This window comes from Nyctereutes procyonoides, unplaced genomic scaffold (assembly GCF_905146905.1).
Source record: "Nyctereutes procyonoides isolate TBG_1078 unplaced genomic scaffold, NYPRO_anot_genome, whole genome shotgun sequence".
Classification (NCBI taxonomy): Eukaryota; Metazoa; Chordata; class Mammalia; order Carnivora; family Canidae; genus Nyctereutes; species Nyctereutes procyonoides.
In genome coordinates, this window is record NW_026575043.1 from 37,708,018 (window position 1) to 37,727,534 (window position 19,517).

The 19,517-nt window shown below is 50.9% G+C and overlaps 1 gene segment (V, D, J or C); it reads right to left on the minus strand.

Moving 5' to 3' along the window:
- Positions 1-1,677: 1,677 nt before the first annotated feature.
- Positions 1,678-11,662, minus strand: LOC129508265 (immunoglobulin lambda variable 3-9-like). The segment is given in 3 exon segments: positions 1,678-1,868; positions 10,902-11,225; positions 11,591-11,662. Coding segments are annotated over 3 exon segments (561 nt in total).
- Between the last annotated feature and the right edge of the window lie 7,855 nt (positions 11,663-19,517).

Sequence of the window (19,517 nt, forward strand, 5' to 3'; positions counted from 1 at the left end):
ATCCTAATCTAATATTTTTATTTCAATGTCTTCCTTAAGGTTGGAATTCCTCATCCTTACCTATTAAGTACCTCCTTGTGGTGTCTTTCACATGACATTCACATCATCTAAATTCAGATTTGTTAACAATAGTTAACTTTCTATTTCAATATTGATATTAGAGGAATCAATCTGCTGGCAGGAACATAAAGATCACTAGCAGCGAAAAATTTATTTGCATCCTCTCGAGGGGACAGGGTGAGCATATTTGTCATTGTCCCTGGGATAGTTTTATCATGTTAGGTGGCAGCATGACTGCCAACACTCTTTATTCAGAGACTGTGGTTTGTGCTGCTCTGGGCGAATTTCGTGGGGTTGAGGGTCGACTGTGGTGTCATATTGTCACTGTTGACAGGCTGACCTGTATTTCACAGAAATGTTTTCCATCCATGTATCTGGGTAGGGTGGGTGTAAAGGGAGATCTTTGAACAAGATTTGAGGATAGAAGTGAAGCAGCACCCGTGTTGCATCTCACTCCTGAGGTTGTGCATCTTCTGGTCACGTTATAGGGAGCAGCAACTACCCCAATGTCCCCCATTCACCATCCAATGGATGTGACTCTCCTATTGCCTTTCAAAACCCAGAGCACCCAGTGTGTCTGGATCTTTTTTCATTGTATAAAAATATAAGGTACGGTCTAGGGACTGAATGGGTACATTGGTCACCTGAGGGAGAAACCGCAGGTTGGTGGGTCGAAGTGGCCTCCACTGGTCTCCAAGGACCTGTCAGGGATGACAGCCTTCCTGCGCTGGGTTCCTGGAAGGAGCCTGAGTTGGAGAAGCACATGTGTAAGAAATCTGGGAGGACTTGGAGAGGTTAGTCTGGGCAGAAGGAGAGACGCCCACATTGAGACATCAGATGAGGTCACTTTCCTGCAGAAAGGTGGGACCTTCCTGGACCTCTGACCCTGACGCAGGGCCTTGGATTGTGGACTCAGGCCATATTTCAACAGAATGTCTGTAGGGGCAGAACCCTGGGGAGATAGATTTGTGAACCATACCACCTGGCTGTTAGGAGCAGCTCTGTGAGCTGTGAGAGGGCCTGCAGGGGGGAGTGGGTGAGTGATGTCAGAAGAGGGGATGGAGGTGACCTACAGTGTCTGCTGCACTTGTCTGCTCCACTCAGAATCCCAGCTGCTGGGGACCTGGGATTCAGGAGCCCATCTGAACTGGGAATTTCTGGTTTTTAATCCAGGACAGTTGGGGGAAAAAATGTAGCCCAGTGACAACAGTATGGAATTGAAAGTCTCTCTGTGTCTACCTTCCACCCAGGCCCTCTGTCTAGGATTCATCCCCAGGAGAGATACGTAGACAGCATAGTCCTGTCAACCTTCCATTCCCTCCTGAAGCTCCCTGTATAGAGCCTGCCTGGAGGGCTGGGGGAGTGGGACCCTTGGGAATCACACAGGAGGGGGCCTGGGTCACACCTGCACCTCCTCTGTGCACAGACAGGCCTCCTGGGGCCAGAGGAGAGGGTGACAATGATGGGGGAGGGGTTTTTGCCTCACTTCCTCCTCGGCCTATCACTGTGAGCCTTAGCACTGCTGTCCCACACCTCGCAGTAATAGTCAGCCTCGACCTAGGCCCGGGCCCCGCTGATGGTTAGGGAGGCCTTGTTCCCTGAGATGGAGCCAGAGAATCAGGCAGGGATCCCTGAGGGCCCATTGCCATCATAATAGATATTCAGCAGGGGGCGCTGGCCTGGCTTCTGCTGGTACCAGTAAACAGTTCTCCCTCCAATGCTATCTCCACCACAGGTGATGCTGCTGGTCTGTCCCAGGTTCACAGTCACTGATGGCGGCTGAGTCAGCACATAGGAGGCCATAGACCCTGCAAGAGAGAAGAGGAGAGGTGGTTTTCCCTCTCAAGGTCTCATCTCAAGGACAACCCCACCTGCCTGACCTGAATCACTGGGATTTTCTTGATATACATATATATAAATATATTTTATGGAGTTCAATTTTCTTTTAATAATAAATTTATTTTTTAGTGGTGTTCAATTTGCCAACATACAGAATAACACACAGTGCTCATCCTATCAAGTGCCGCCCTCAGTGTCCAACACCCATTTTCCCCCACCCCCTGCCCTCCTCCCCTTCCACCACCCCTAGTTCTTTTTCCAGAGTTAGGAGTCTCTCATGGTCTGTCTCCCTCTCTGATATTTCCCACTCATTTTTTCTCCTTTCCCCTTAATTCCCTTTCACTATTATTTATATTCCCCAGATGAATGAGACCATATAATGTTTGTCCTTCTCTGATTGACTTATTTCACTCAGCATAATACCCTCCAGTTTGATCCACGTTGAAGCAAATGGTGGGTATTTTTCATTTCTAATGGCTGAGGAATATTCCATTGTATACATAGACCACATCTTCTTTATCCATTCATCTTTCGATGGACACCGAGGCTCATTCCACAGTTTGGCTATTGTGGACATTGCTGCTATAAACATTTGGGTGCAGGCGTCCTGTCGTTTCACTGCATCTGTATCTTTGGGGTAAATCCCCAGCAGTGCAATTGCTGGGTCATAGGGCAGATCTATTTTTAACTCTTTGAGGAACCTCCCCAATGAGATACCACCTCACACCAGTGAGAATGGGGAAAATTAACAAGGCAGGAAACAGCAAATGTTAGAGAGGATGTGGAGAAAGGGGAACCCTCTTGCACAGTTGGTGGGAATGTACACTGGTACAAGTTTCTTTACAGAGAGCCACAGTCACACTCTTTGCACTTGAGCATAGACAAGGGGATTTGGACTAATTGGGGTCACAAACCAAGACCACAGTTCCCTCTGGTGTACCCCGGGAGAATGTCACCCCACATGTATTTGCAGTTCCTCATAATGACTCCTTTTGAGTCCCCAAGAGATGCTAGACCCTTGATGAGTGTTTATAGGCTCCACCTCAATGAGGAATTAAAAAAAAAAACAGGTGGATGCTTCAGGCACAAATGTTCCACCAGTTGTTAAAGGAGGAAACTAAGATTGAGAGATAGAATGTTTTCTCAGGCTCACCGAGTGATGAGCAAGTGGTTTTCAATGCAGGACACAACTCAGAGCCTGAGTTACCATCCGTCCCTGCGGTGCCCTCTTACCATGCTCCTTCTCCCCTTATCTCAACATTTTTGGGACCCTCCAATCATAATCGTCTCTTCTTTCTTCCAGTGTCTGTCCTCCCTGAGTCTGTTTGGAAAGGTGCTGAGATATTCATGGTGTTGGAGTTAGTGTGTCCATGGGAAAAACAGCTTGTTGGCTGTGAGTCTATACTGCAAGGACATTTACCCTAAAGAAACCTCATTCATTGAACCTGCACACTCTAATGTGCATCTACAAGGTGTAGATAGATGTTGAGAATGAAATGTGCCTAGTCCAAATGGAGATGGGCTGTAGTTATGAAGGATCCATGAGATTTCAAAGACTTAGTATAAAAATAATGTAAAAAACATCAATGTTTTTGCCTTTCATTCATATTGGATCATAGTTTCAAGTAATAGAACTAAACAAACTGTACTATGAAATCAAATACTATTCATTTTTTTTCTTTTTCACAATGTAGCTACTAGAAAATTTTTCCCAATGTATTGTTTTGAATTTGATTTCTTTTTTTAGAATGATTTTATGTGTTTATTCATGAGAAACACAGAGAGGGAGAGAAAGGGAGAGACACCGGCAGAGGTAGAAGCAGGCTCCATGTAGGGAGTCTGATGTGGGACTGGATCCCCGGGTCTCCAGGATTATGCCCGGGGCGGGGGGGGGGGGGGGGGGGAGGCGGTGCTAAACTGCTGAGCCACCCAGGCTGCCCTGAATTTTATTTCTGATGGCCCAGCTGCTCTGCAAAGCCCCAGTAGCAGTCACTTGCTTTTGGAAAAAAAGTGAGAGAATCTTTTGGAGCATTCAAAATAGGCCATGTCACTTTCTTCAGAGATGTAGAACAATTTTTTTTAAGAGTTGTGTGGAATCAGAAAAGACCCCGAATAGGCAGGGGAATTTTAAAAAAGAAAACCATATCTGGGGGCATCACAATGCCAGATTTCAAGTTGTACTACAAAGCTGTGGTCATCAAGACAGTGTGGTACTGGCACAAAAACAGACACATAGATCAATGGAACAGAATAGAGAACCCAGAAGTGGACCCTGAACTTTATGGTCAACTAATATTCGATAAAGGAGGAAAGACTATCCACTGGAAGAAAGACAGTCTCTTCAATAAATGGTGCTGGGAAAATTGGACATCCACATGCAGAAGAATGAAACTAGACCACTCTCTTGCACCATACACAAAGATAAACTCAAAATGGATGAAAGATCTAAATGTGAGACAAGATTCCATCAAAATCCTAGAGGAGAACACAGGCAACACCCTTTTTGAACTCAGCCACAGTAACTTCTTGCAAGATACATCCACAAAGGCAAAAGAAACAAAAGCAAAAATGAACTATTGGGACTTCATCAAGATAAGAAGCTTTTGCACAGCAAAGGATACAGTCAACAAAACTAAAAGACAACCTACAGAATGGGGGAAGATATTTGCAAATGACATATCAGATAAAGGGCTAGTTTCCAAGATCTATAAAGAACTTCTTAAACTCAGCACCAAGGAAACAAACAATCCAATCATGAAATGGGCAAAAGACATGAAGAGAAATCTCACAGAGGAAGACATAGACATGGCCAACATGCACGTGAGAAAATGCTCTGCATCACTTGCCATCAGGGAAATACAAATCAAAACCACAATGAGATACCACCTCACACCAGTGAGAATGGGGAAAATTAACAAGTCAGGAAACCACAAATGTTGGAGAGGATGCGGAGAAAAGGGAACCCTCTTACACTGTTGGTGGGAATGTGAACTGGTGCAGCCACTCTGGAAAACTGTGTGGAGGTTCCTCAAAGAGTTAAAAATAGACCTGCCCTACGACCCAGCAATTGCACTGTTGGGGATTTACCCCAAAGATTCAGATGCAATGAAACACCGGGAGACCTGCACCCCGATGTTTCTAGCAGCAATGTCCACAAGAGCCAAACTGTGGAAGGAGCCTCGGTGTCCATCGAAAGATGAATGGATAAAGAAGATGTGGTTTATGTATACAATGGAATATTACTCAGCCATTAGAAACGACAAATACCCACCATTTGCTTCAATGTGGATGGAACTGGAGGGTATTATGCTGAGTGAAGTAAGTCAATCGGAGAAGGACAGTGTATGTTCTCATTCATTTGGGGAATATGAATAATAGTGAAAGGGAATATAAGGGAAGGGAGAAGAAATGTGTGGGAAATATCAGAAAGGGAGACAGAGCATAAAGACTCCTAACTCTGGGAAATGAACTAGGGGTGGTGGAAGGGGAGGAGGGCGGGGGTTGGGGGTGAAAGGGTGACGGGCACTGAGGGGGGAGCATGTCGGGATGATCACTGGGTGTTATTCTGTATGTTGGCAAATTGAACACCAATAAAAAATAAATTTATTATTAAAAAAAATTGAACTCCATTAAAAGATATCTAGGTAATTTATTGGGGACAGGTGACTTGGGGACCCTACTCTCCCACCATCTTGCCCCTCATCCTCAGACATATCTTCAATCACCACCCACCCTTCACTTCCTCTGCCTCAGTTACGCCAGTGACTCATCTTTAGGGGCGGTGAAGTTGTCCTACCTGAACAGAGGATTTATTCAATTGTTTTTGCTATTTCTCTCTGTGCTTCAGTCTGAACAGTTTCTATTGCTGTGACTAAAGGTGACTAATGTCTCCTGCTGCAGCATCCAATCTGTTGTCAATCTCATGTCTGGCTTTTTATATTGCAGAACACATGGTTATCATTCCACGGAGTTTTGAAAGATTTGGTCGTATTTGTCAGGAGCAGATACAGATGCGAAAAATGTCTTCTGTATCTGCTCCTACAAATACGGTCATTCATGTGCTTACAGATGCTGATTACACAGTCACAATAAATGTGTCCACATTTTCTGCCAATTCGCTGTGTGCAGAGCTCGTTTGCAGGGATGGGAGGGGGGGCAGCCTGGGGCCCCCAGATGTGGGGACTTGGGTGAGACCTACTCATGCTCTGTGTACAGGCCCCTGACGTTGGAGGAAGGGTGATATGGATAAAGAAGGGGCTTGAGCCTCACTTCCCCATCGGTCTGTGTCAATGTGAGCCTTACCACTAATGTCTGCTGACTGGCAGTGATAGCCTCGTCCTCGGCTTAGCCCCGCTGATGTTCAGGGAGGCCCCGTACCCCGAGTTGGGGCCAGGGAATTGCTCAGGGATCCCTGAGGGCCGATCACTACCTTTATAGATAGCCATAATGGGAGGCTAACCAGGCTTCTGCTGGTTCCATTGGACAATTTTCCCTCCAATGTTGTCTCCACCACAGGTGATGCTGGCCCACTGGCCGAGGTTTACACTTGCCAATGGCCGCTGAGTCAGCATATAGGACACCACAGAAAATGCAAGAGACAGGAGGAGAGGTTGACTTCTGGCTCCAGGTCTCATCTCAAGCAGAACCCCACCTGCCTGGCCTCAGTCCCAGGAATTATCTGGGCCCCGTTTCCACATTCCCTTCCTCTCAGTGCCTGGAACTCACGGGCCTGGCTGGTGGATGGGGCTTGCACAGGCTGAGAGGAGCTGGGGTAACCTCAGGCAGAATGTTGTTGGTCCTGAGCTTCTTCCTCTCAGTCTGCCAGCTGCATACTGGTGACGCAGGCAAGTGGTCAGAAGGCCCCGGGGACCAGGGAGGCACCCCGCAATACATGTCCTGTTATTGAGCAACTCTATGGGGAGAGTCACCACATCTAATTCTCCAGAGAAAACTTTCCACCCTCCTTTAACCTGAAAACTCCCTGGAATGATTATTTCCTGCAAGGGATTCCCACGTAAGACTGACTTTCTAGTTCATAAGGTTAGTAAATATTTTTTATTTTTATATATTTTTAAAGATTTATTTATTTATTCAGAGAGGCCACACACAACACAGAGGCAGAGACACAGGCAGAAGGAGAAAGACGGCCCATGCATGGAGCCCAACGCAGGACTCGATCCCGGGACCCCAGGATCATGCCGTGAGCTGAAGGCGGCATAAACCACTGAGCCATCTGGGCTGTCCGGTAAGTAATTTTTAGAGGAAGGATTGCAATTGTACCTGCCATTCGTTCATGAGGGAGGGGAAAATGATTTTCTGTCCTGCGTCTCTCACTCCCAAGAAGGTGTCCACCTGAAGAGCCAGAGTGGAAATAGAGGAAGCTTCTGGTCTTCTTAGTAAATTGCTCATCTGTCCTTTGAACCTCAAGCAATTGTGTCCAAATCAATTTCAAAAGAACAATGCAAAGAATCATGAAGAGAAATTCCATTGATGTACAAGTTCTATTTAAGTCTTGGAAGAAAGTCCTTCCCCTCAGAGGACAGAAGTGCCCTGAATGCAGCTGTGGCCACCACTCAGGGTCACTCGGTTGAGGGTGTGAGTCCATGTGGGTCAGAACCTGAGCAAAGGGTCAGAGCTGCATGGTGCTGGTGATGGGCCCTGGACCCTGGGTGGTCCAGGAGGAAGTTACCAGGTGGAAGTTGCCAGGTGGCCCCAGGTGGTGTCTGCACTTCCTTTACAGATTCTGTAAAACCCTGGGAGAAGGGCCTGGGGCGGCAGGGACGTGTATCCCTCTCAGGAAGCTCCAGGGAGCCCTTCATGGGGTGGGCACACCTCACCCAAGACCCAGAAGTGATGCAGCCCCTGGGGCCCATCCAGGCCACCTGTACCCTGGAGCAGAGGATTCCCGCCAGACCGTGCTGTCTGAGACACCTTTCTCCCCTCCCGAGTGACACGTGATGACCTCTGTGCCCACATGATGTATGACATGAAGTCTCTAAAGTCAAGATAACCAGCTCTGCAGGAAAAGTTTGACCTGTCCCCTGAGAGGCAGAGGGGTGACCAAGGAGGGAGGAGGGGAGGGCAGAGAACCTGGGAGAGTCTCCTCCCTTCAAAGGTGGGTCCGGGACCAGGGAGGACACCTGATCCTGAGGCCTGACCAGCAGCTGCTCAGAGGGCAGGAGAGAGGGAGAGCCGGGCCATGGAGGAGGGTGTGTGTCCCACCTACCATCCTTCTGTGTCACCTCCGTCACTGATGGATGCTCCCATTGCCACAGTAACTGTCACATCAGGGGTCAGCTCTCTCCTGGCCCTCAGTCTGCTCATCCTCAGTGGGGCCAGGTCCCCGTGTTACAGCTTCAGAATCGGGCTTGGATGGTCACTCATGTCTGTATGACCGGCTGGGGGACGGTCTTAGCTTCTGCGGGGCAGAGAGGCATGTTCACGGCTGAGTTCATTCCCTGAGCAGAGGATCCTGTGCCTACCTAGGGTGACGGACACGGAGTAAATGTCAGCCTCGGGTCAGGGGAGGCAGGGCCTGCAAGTGAGAGGGGGTGAGGAGAGAGGGCCTGAGGGAGACAGGGAGGCTCAGTCCACAGTGACACTCCCAGCCCTAAGGAGGAAGCCGTGAGGACACAGGTGATGACATGGCCCTGACCCCATGGAGTCTGTTGGGAAGGACAGCTTGACCCTGGTGCCTCACTGTGTCTCTCTGCAGTCTTGTCACCTGTGCCGGGAGTGGTCGGGTACAGGTGAATCTGCTCAGAGTGTCGTCCTCAGAGGGCCAGTGCCACCGGCTCCCCTTGGAGCTCTTCCACCCATCGATGCCCAGGCCTCACCCTCCCTCACCTGTTCTACCTGCACCTGCATCCTGGGACTCCCCCTTCCTCTGGGGACTGTGTGGTCACTGAGCTCACAGGGTGGGGGTCCAGGCTCCATGGAAAGTCTCACTTCCTCTGCTTCTCTCCCTAGGTCCTACTGGGTCCCCTGGGACAAGGGCCTTAACTGTCCTGCTCTGGGCACCTGAGCTTCATTTAGTTCGGAGCCTGTAGTGATGTGGGTAAGAATGGTTCAAGATTAGTTTCTGTCAGGAGCCTGGGTGACTCAGTGACTGAGTGTCTACCTTTGTCTCAGGGCCTGATCCTGGGATCCTGGGATCCAGTTCCACATTAGGGTCCCCACATGGAGCCTGCTTTCCCCTCTGCTATGTCTCTGTCTCTGTATCTCTCTCTCTCTTTCTCTCTCTCTCTCTCTCTCTTGAATAAATAAAGAAAATATTTGTAAAAATGATATAGTCTGTGGCCAGCCGACAAGTGTGTCCTGTGGTTGAGGGATGCCCCGGGAACACTACCTGCCTAGCTATGGGGGCACCTAGTATACCCGGTCTCCCTTCACCTCCTCCTGGGATGAGTCAGGATAAGAGAGGGCGCTGGCTGGGGTGAGTTGTGCTGTCACGGGGGAACTGGTGTCTCTGCACACCTGGGGCAGGCAGGGGTGTTAATGGATTCAGGGGATCCCGGGGGCTCCCAGGGTTTGTGATAAAGTCATGACTGCACCACATTCCAGTTCAGCAGGTCCGATAATGGACCAGAATTCCCAAAGGAAGCTGTAGTCCTGCCCAGTGGCTGGGATGATCACTAGCTCAGGTGTTTTCTGAAGGAAGGTGCTCGTGGGGTTCGTGGTGAGGAGAGTAGTTACAGACCCCCTCTGAGCACAGGGTATTGGCTGAAATGAGCAGGACAGAAGGATCCAGTGTTTCTCCTTCTGTGGCAGGAATGCACCTGGCTACATTGTCATCAGATGTTTCTGTTTCCTCCACCTGTGTCAGCCCATCAGCACCTAACATCATGTGTGTTCACAGGAGCAAACTTTCTCAGTATCGACATTGAGCATGACAAATCCGGTGAGGCAGAGATCAATATCCCTAGCAGACGGAAGCATAGCTTGTATCCTCCTACGGGAGAAAGAACTTATGTGTGATTGTGTCAGGACAGCTGCACATTATCAGGTGGAAGCAAGGACCCGATATTCCCCTTATTTGCAGGCTGCGGTTTGGTGGATCTCCTGTGGTCTGAGTGGATCTCCTGTGGACAAAGGGGACTCGGTGGCTTCTTATGGGTTGCACTGAGACTGACCTCCTTGCATACTAGGAGGTTGTCGAGGTATATCCAGGGGCCTTCTCTGTTCCCTGAGGATTATGGCTGTGATGCCGGCCACCCTAGAATAGGTTCCTGGAAGCAGGTTCTGAGATGGAGAAGTGCCTGTGTAAAACATCTGGAAGGAGAAGGGATATCAGCGTGGACAGAAGGAGAGCATCCCAGAGAGATGAGCTATCAGATGACACCTCCTCCCTGCAGGGAGCTCATCCCCAGGACCTCTCAGGACCTGGGAGCATGAGGCAGGGCCGGCATCCAGGCATCAGGACATCATTCATCTGTGACTCTCTGAGAAGGGATGGATACTGGGGCAGCAGATTTCTGGGCCATAGCACTTCCCCATGAGTTGCACCCCTGTGAGCTGTCAGGGGCTCCAGGCAGCAGTGGGGGGCCATGTGAGCCAGAAGAGAGGTGTGGGTGACCATTGATGTCTCCTGCTCCTGATAGGTCCACTCAGGGAGGGAAGGCTCCACCAAGGTCCCCAGGGCGTCAGGAGCTCAGATGAGTTGAAACACTGGAGTGCTCAGCCTGGTCATTTGGAAGAGCATTAGCCCAAGATGGCGATGGAAATGCAGGCGCATGGCCCCTAGCCCAGGTCCCCCTGTGTCTTTTTCTCCCCAGGCCCTCAGTCCCCTGTCACAGCCAGGCCCAGGGAACCAGGGCAGCTTAGTGCTGTGAGCTGTAAATACTCTCCTGAACCTCCAGGTGCAGACATGCTGAGGCCTGGGTAGGAGGGAGGGTCTGGGGACCTCAGATGAGGGGGCCTGGGGAAGACCCGCTCCAGCCTGTGCACAGCCTCCGGGGTGGAGGGGAGGGTGACGCAGATGGGAGAAAGGGTTTGTGTCTCACTTCCCCATCGGCCTGTGTCACTGTGAGCATCAGCATTGCTGTCCCACACCTGGCAGTAATAGTCAGCCTCGTCCTCGGCCAGGGCCCCGCTGATGGTCAGGGTGGCCGTGTTCCCCGAGTTGGCTCCAGAGAATCGCTCAGGGATCCCTGTCGGCCTGCTGCTATCACCATAGATAATCAGCACGGGGGCCTGGCCCGGCTTCTGCTGGTACCATTGAACACTTTTACTTCCGATGCTGTCTCCCCCACAAGTGATGCGGGCCGGCTGCCTCAGGGCCACATTCACGGATGGCGGCTGTGTCAGCACATAGGAGGCCACAGAACCTGCAGGAGAGAAAAGGAGAGGTGGGTTCCCAGCTCTAGGTCTCATCACAAGAAGAACCCCACCTGCCTGACCTCAGCCCCAGTTACCCCTGGGGGTCTGTTTCTACATCTCCTCATCCCCCGCCCCCACTACTGTGGGTATAGCTGGTGGATCGAGCCTTTGAACAAAGGAGACACATTAATTTTCCCTGGGTCGGGTCAGCCCCTCAGGCTCTCCAGAGTGAGTGAGCACATTGGGACGACTCCACTCCTTCAGCCTTTTCATTTGGATCTACGCCCTTCAGGCACCTGTTCTAGACTCAGGGGCATTTTTGGGCTGGACTGACAACCCTGCTGCCTGCCTGGGAATGACCAGGGCTCAGTACCTGTGCAGTGAGCCAGGAGGCTGAGGAGGAGGGGGGTCCAGGCCATGGTGGAGGCGCCCTGATTCTGCTCCCCAGGTCCCAGCCTGGGCAGAGGTTCCCCCCAGGCCTCTCTTATCCCCTGGCTGGAGACACCTGCTGGTCATGCAAATCAGCCAGGGCTCAGGGGCTCCTCCTGAAGAGCTTGTGCTTTGAGAGCAGGGCTGAGACCCAAGGGACAAGGAAGTGGATGGGAAGCCCCTTGAAGGCCCAGACTCAGACCCAGGGACTGTGCTTTAACCTCTGTGTCTAGTGGGGTCTGGTTTACCCTTTTAGATTCTGTAGCTTTTGCACCTGGGAGACGTGAGGAGGCTTAGGGCAGTGCAGTGTCCTACCCCAGATCCCTGTGAGCATCAAGCTCAACAAAATTCTCCTCTTGCTAAGGGCACATGGAGGTTTTGGGAGCCCTCTAGGTGTTGTAGCTTTCTGACTATGGGGGTAGTCCTGGGCAGGTCATAGAGGTTGTGCCTCAGTGTCCCCAGGGTGCACTCAGTGCAAAGGAGAGATCCAGGCCTTGAGCAAAATCTGACAGTGACTGAGTGCAGCTGGAAGGGGGTGGCAGGAGAGCCGTGAAGTCCTGGAGCTGGGCTAGTGACAGAGGCAAATCTATGAGACCCCCTGAGTCTGAGAGACGTCAGGTCAGAACTTACATCAGTGTCCAAGGTTATACTGCAGAAATCCCGCACCTTGCCCCTCAGTCTCAGGGCCCAGTGACTCAGCCCCTCCTGTTAGAACCCCTGATACCAGGCTCGCCCCCTGTGCAGGTGGCTTCGCCAGGTCATCTCTGCTGCCCCCTGATGGCCGCTCCGCACTGGCTGCTGGAGGCCCAGGGAAGTCCCTGGTCCAGGTGGAGATGGAGAGCCCACTGCTCACATCCTGGTTCCCTGCTCTTGCCCTGCTGACCCAGGGCAGAAGTTACTCTTCTCTTCATGGACCCTGCCAGTCCCTCGACAAGGCAGGTGGGGATCGAATTCTCCTTGCACATTGGTATAAGCTCAGCTGAGGAGCAGACGGCCCCTGGGCCCTCAAAGCACACATCTCTAGGGTGTGGGTGGTCATGCGTAGGGTGCAGGACTGGGTGCCTGGGGGACACAGGACTCTGAGACTGCCTCCTACTGGTGCAGCCTCGGGGTGCTGGGCCCAAATAGGGTGGTGGTGGCTCCTCTCCATGTCCAGGGAGCTGAGAACACTCAGTCAACATTCATTCAGCCTCACTTTGGTCTGAGAGACATTCTGTCCTGGGGATCAGTGTGAACGAGGCAGAGGTCCTGCCTCATAGATTTATGCTGTGAGTGGGGAGCAGGGTGGACACACTTGCTCTGGTGACACAGCACACAGTCTCTACCAGCTGCCCCTGTCCCCTGGCTTCTATATTCATACCACAGCCAGAACATCGCCACAGTGACATCCCTCTGTGTCAGGATTGACCCTGTTGTGCAGCATGTGCCCAAAGAAGTGTCCGTGTGTGGGGTCCTTTCCGGGACTTTGCCTCTTGTGAGGAAAAGAATGAGACTAGACTAATGTAGTGTCTTGCTCTGAAATATAAATGTGATGGCTGGAGCTTCAGCAGCCTTCCTGATGTCTGTCATCTTCAAGAATAAAGAGCAAAGCCTCAGTGATGGTGGAACAGAAACGGAGAGGATTTGGGACCTCATGGATGTGGTGAAATCCGGAGAAACACCATGTGACCCAGACGTGTTGTTAGGGGAGAAAATAGGCTTCAGTGTGTTCCTGCCACTGATTGTCATGCGTATGTTTTGCACTGAGATATCCTTAACCAATAGGAAATATTATTACCAATAAATTACCACCAATAAATTAATGGATAAAACAACAATGGGGAGAAAACCATTCAGTAAGAGTAAAGTACAGACTATGAAAATGGGGATCCAAGGGACAGGCTGACCCTGAGTTGGGGGGAGGTTGGAGGAGGCCTCTCTGGAGAAGTGACACTGGGGCTGCTGTGAGGTTGGGAAGAAGAATCAGGGAGTAGGTCATGGGTTTGGGGCCAGGTGATCAGTCTCTGTTGGGAGATTCCTGCTTGTGTGAGCTCGAGGACTGTGACAATATAAGGTGTCTTTGATTCAGAACTCTTTCCATTTCTAGGTAATATTTTCTTTGTTAATTTAATTTTAATATTTTATATATTTCTTTATTTGAAGGAGGGCGAGAGTGTGAACAAGAGCACAGAGGGGAGATGGAGAGGGAGAAGCAGACGCCCGGCTGAGAGGGGCCCCTACAGGGGATTCAATCACAGAACCCTGAGTTCATGACCTGAGCGGAAGGCAGACTCTTAACCGACTGAGCCACTCAGAGGCGCCCAAGGTAATATTTTCTTTTAAGTAAAATTTTTGTGCTCCAGTGATGTATTGTCAGAATTAATTCCACTGATTGTTTCTGGTTTTGGTGATTCACAGGAGTGAATTCTGCTTTAATGTGGGACAAAGTAAAAGGGAAGCAGCAGCCTTTTTAGCTGACAGTCACTGTGGCTGATCTCCTGGGTCACCTGGCTCACATGTGACACAGGTCACATTGCCCTTGCTGTGCTTTCCATCTTCTGTCAGCTTCTGTCCCTGACCTGGATGTGTGAGTCCTGCGTGATATCAAATTTCTGTGACCCAAGCCTTCATATGATGTATGTGTGCACATGTACAAATATGAAGAGACTTCTCAGTCTGCGTGTGTAAAAAACATTTATGTCTCAGCTGTTTGTATGTTTGTGGATAGATGTGTGGGATATACTAGTGAAAAAATATATAGGTATTTTTTAATAGGTTCAGAACTTTAAACTGAGTCCCGGTGTTTGACTTGTGTGATCCCTGTTTGGGCAGAAACCACTAGGTCCACTTTATGACCCATGACAAGTGAGTGCTGTTCCCATAATGAACGTGGGACAAATGCCTAATCAGAATCATTGACAGAGATGATTGGTGTAGATGCTCCTGAGCAAAGGAGCCTCAGCTCTAGGTTTGAGTCTTACTGGAATTGAGGAGGGAGACATGAGGACAAGTGGTCAGGACGTCTCTGGACCTGCCCAGCACAGATGAGTCAGCTCCCAGGAAACACTGGTGGACAGTGAGGATGCTGGTGTTTCCCAAGGGGACCATTTTCAGGGACTCCCGTCAGTGCTTGGGTGCTGCTGTGTGAGTCTGACTCTCAGAACATGGTCCCTACAGCCTGAGGAGATAGGATGGATCATCTGTGCTTTCTTCTGAGGATTTCACTGGGGAGCCCTGCTGACCCCGAGGCCTGGTGTCCCTGGGAGGCCCCCTCTGGGCAGCCCCAGCCTCTGACCTGCTGCTCCTGGTGCAGCTCTGCTGCCCCCTCCTGGTGGAGGAGGACTCAGTCCAAGAGCTTCCTTCCATGAGGAATGCAGGTACTGGTCCCTGGTGGGGGGGGGGGGGGGAGAGAGAGAGAGAGAGAGAATGAAGAGGGGGACCTGGCAGGTGCAAGGCAGCTGGCACCATCGGTCCCTGCACCACATGAGGAAGGCTGCCCAGCCCGTGAGGGGAGGTGGGACAACATCAGAAGAATATTCCAGGTCCTGAAGGAGACAGCTTCTTCCCATCACCTCCTCCAGCTGCCTTGGGGGTGCTGTGCACTTGGACAGGCGTCACCTGGGGACCAGGGAGGGGCCAGACCATTTATGGTCATGTTGTTGAGAAATCCTCAGTTGAGAATTTGCAGATATAATTATGCAGAATGATCTTTTCATGATGCTTTCACCTGAAAAATCCCTGAAATGTTTTTTTGGTCGCAGGATTCTTACCAAAACTTTTCTTTCTTGTTCATCAGATCTATAAGTAAATTTTATTTTACTTTATTTTATTTTTTAAAGACTTTATTTATTCATGAGAGATAGAGAACGAGGCAGAGACAGGCAGAGGGAGAAGCAGGCTGCCTGGGAGGAGCCCGATTGGGGAGTCCTTACGATCCTGGGACCCAGGATCACGCCCTGAGTCAAAGGCAGACACTCAACAACCGAGCCACCCAGGTGTCTGGAGAAGTAAATTTTAGATGAAATATTCCCACTGCACTTGCCATGCTTTTGTGAGGAGAAAATAATTTTTCTTCTGTGTCACCCACTCCCACAGAAGCCAGAGCAGAAATAGGGAAGCCTCTGCTCTTCCTTCTTAATAAATTCTCCTCTGTTGTTTGGGCCTCATGCAGTTCGAAAGATCAGTTTCAAAATTACCAGAGATTCATGGAGAGAAATTCAACTCATGAAGAAATTTATCCAAAAGGTCTCTGCCCTGAACATGACAAAAGTGCCCCGAATGCAGCCGTGGCCACCACTCAGGGTCACTCGGTCGAGGACCTGAGTCCACGTGGGACAGACCTGAGCTAAGGGTCAGAGCTGCCTGGTGCAGGTGATGGGCCCTGGTCCCTGGGAGGACAGTGGTGCAGGAGGAAGTTGCAGGTGGCCCCAGGTGGTGTCTGCACTTCCTCCACTGATTCTGTTAAACCTGAGGGGAGAAGGTCCTGGGGTGCCAGGGATGTTTATCCCCCTCAGGAAGCCCCAGGAAGCCCTTCATGATGTAGGGACCCCAACCCGAGAACCAGAAGAGACACAGCACAGCCCCTGGGGCCCATCCAGGCCACCTGCACTCAGGAGAAGAGGGGTTCCCGCCAGACTGCTGACTGAGACAGCTGTCTCTCTTCGTGACTGACACAAGACTACATCAACCTTGCCCGGGTTGATGACAGGGAGAGACTGTCAGCCTCAGGTCTGGGGAGTCACAGGGCTTGTGAGAGAGGAGAGGAGAGGAGAGGAGAGGAGAGGAGAGGAGAGGAGAGGAGAGGAGAGAGGGCTGGAGGCTGAGTCAGAAGTGACTGTGCCAGGCCTGAGGATAAGGAGTGGTATGGACACAGGTAGGACAGGGCTCTGATCCCATGTACCCTCAGTGGGAAGGAGAGCAGGACACTGGTGCCTCACAATGTGTCTCCCTGGGGTGCCTGTCATTTGTGCTGGGAGCAGCCAGGAGTAGGTGAAGCTGCTAGGAGTATGATCCTCAGAGGACCAGCGCCACAGGCTCCCCAGGAGCTGTGCCACCTGGCAATGCCCGGGACCCCTGGACTGGCTCCGCCTGCATCTGCATCATGGTGCCCCCACCTTCCTCTGGGGACTATGTGCTTACTGAGCTTCACAGGGAGGGGCTCCAGGCACCGTGGAAAGTCTCACTTCTTCTGCGTGTCTTCCCAGGTTCTCCTTGGCCACCTGTTTCCTGGGGCTTGACAGTCTCGCCAGGTCACTGAGCTTTATTCAGATTCTAGACCCTGTAATGATTTGGGAAAGTGATCTAAGAAAAGTCTTTTTCACCTGCAACATGGAGTGTGCGTTGTGCAGGAGTGATGCCCTGGTGTGCTTCATGGTCCCGTGCCTGCGGAGCTGTGCTCACCTCTGGGCTCCATGGGGGAGCTCTCAACCCTCCGCCCAGCCTGCTGGGCTTCTGTCCTGGGCTCCCTCTGTGGTCTTTAGGAACTCTGCCCATGGGGCAGAGCTGGGCCCTCCAAGAGTCACAGACAACCCTTGATACAGGGCAGGTGGTCCGGTGGCCTCATTCCCTCCTTGTCCTACGTCACGTCCTCACTGCGTCCCCCAGAGGCGCTGATGTCCCGTGCTTTCCATTGCATAGAACATAGAACTTTCATTAGAATGTTTGTGCATCATCTTGTCTGCAGGAGTTCACTTGTGAAATCACCATCTGCTCTTGGAGATTCATCACAGCTTCTAGGCTAGGGACACACTGTGATTTTGTGTCTGTGACACTCCCAATCCTACAACAGAGGAGCAATTGCTATTGTCAACAATTTTCTTTCTTTCTTTCTTTCTTTCTTTCTTTCTTTCTTTCTTTCTTTCTTTCTTTCTTTCTTCTTTCTTTCTTTTTCTTTCTTTCTTCTTTCTTTCTTTCTTTCTTTCTTCTTTCTTTCATTCATTTTTTTAATTTATATATCAGTATTGGATGCAATCACACACGTTTCATGAGAAATCATACTTGAATTAAACACCATCCTTAAGATCCATTTCTTGTTAGGGTCCCCAAGGTCTATCTTCCCACATAATGTGAGCTTTGCCACCACAGCCAGGGGCCCTGCAGGCGTTGTACCTTCTCCCTGAACCAAGGACCGGCCAAGGACCTGAGCTGTGGCCTCACCTAGTGAAAATCCATGTGACTCTGGAGACAGTCTCACAAGAGGCCTGAATGCTCATTCCAGTCATGAGGGGCTCTGAGTGGTCGGACTCCTGCCCCTTGAGAGACTCCTGAGCAAAGAAGTTACAGCCTTGGGTAGAGTCTGCCTGAAGATGAGAAGGAGAGGCAGAAGAAGAGTGTTCAGGGTGTTCTCGAGTGTCCAGCATGGATCAGTCAGCTCTGTGTTGCTCTGGGAGATGGTGGGGGGGAGCTGTATTTCCATGGGAGACATTCAGTGAGTCAGGACTTCGGGCAGTGTCCTGGGTGTCACTGTTGTATGACCCTCAGAACAAGGTCCCTTCAGTCTTGGAGTTAGGAAGGATCATCCCAACTAGCTTGGGAGGGCTGAGCTCTGGACCCCTGCTGACCCCCAGGCCTGTGTCCCTGGGAGGCGCCCCCTGGACAGCCCAGCCTCTGTCCTGATGCTCTTGATGCAGCTGTGCTGCCCCAGGCTTGTGGAGGACTCAGCCCAGGAGCTTTCCTCCTGCAGGTTATCCTGTAGCACCTGTCACCTGAGAAATGTGAGGACCAGGGAGCCCAGTGTCTCCCAGGCAGCTGACTCCCCTGCACAGCCCTGCCCAGCTGAGACAGCTCTAATACATGGTGCAGGAGTCAGGACGAGTGCAATTCCTGTGCTTGTCCCAGATTGAAATGCCCTGGCCTAGCCCACTGTCTGCTTACACCAAGCAGAGAACAGGGTACAGTGTAGTGCATTTGAAAAGGGTCAATGTGCAGACAATCCTGGGTGAAGTCCCAAAGCCATCAGATCCTGTGTATTTGGGACTCAGACGATCCACCTTGCATCCCCATTAGTGTAGTTGTGTCATCATGGCAAAGGGTGAACAATAGTCTTCCTGGCCACGTGCACAGAGAGTTTTATGGAGACCTTGAGCCGCTGTTGGTGGCCCTCCTTAGGGAGAGTTCCTGAGGCAGGTCTTAGATGCGGTGCCTCAGTATCCCCAGGCTGCACTCAGTACCAAACACAGACTCAGGGCTTCTGAATGGTTTGAGCATTGCTGAGCATAGCAGGGATGGGGTGATTGGGGAGGCACGATTCCTAGACCTGTGCTAGAGACAAAATCACATTCTACAGACACAGTGAATCAGAAGTTTACATCCACGTCAGGGTGATGCTGCAGAAAACGTACACTTTTTCCCTCAGGTCTCAGTGGTGAGGGAGGGTGACCCATTTCCCTCTTCAGAATTCCTGAAGCCGAGGCCCTCCCCCTGTGCAGGTGGCTTTGTCAGGTGACCTCTGCCGCCCCCTGGGCGCCGCTCCACGAGGGCTGCTGGAGGTTCAGGAAAGCCTTTGGTCCAAGTGGGGTTGCAGAACCCACTGCTCACATCCTGGTTCCTGATCCATGGACATTCGACTTCATGCGTCAAAACTTCCTGACTAATTAGGATAATAAAAGACAATTAATGGATAAAATAATGACAGATTAACACGAGTAGTGTTGGAGGATGTGCAGAGAAAGCAGTGAGATCAGACATAATGACAGGCAGGCCGTGTGTGGGCAGAGGCTGCAGGCGCCTCTCTGCTGGGGTGACAGTGGGGCTGCTGTCAGGATGGGAATCAGGCACCAGCCTGAAGTGTGTTTGGAGCCAGTCCCTTGGAGCACAGTCTGGGTGGTCTGACGACATAGTGACAGTGAGGAGCTCAAGGGGCTGTGATTCAAAACTCGTTGAGTTCTAAGATG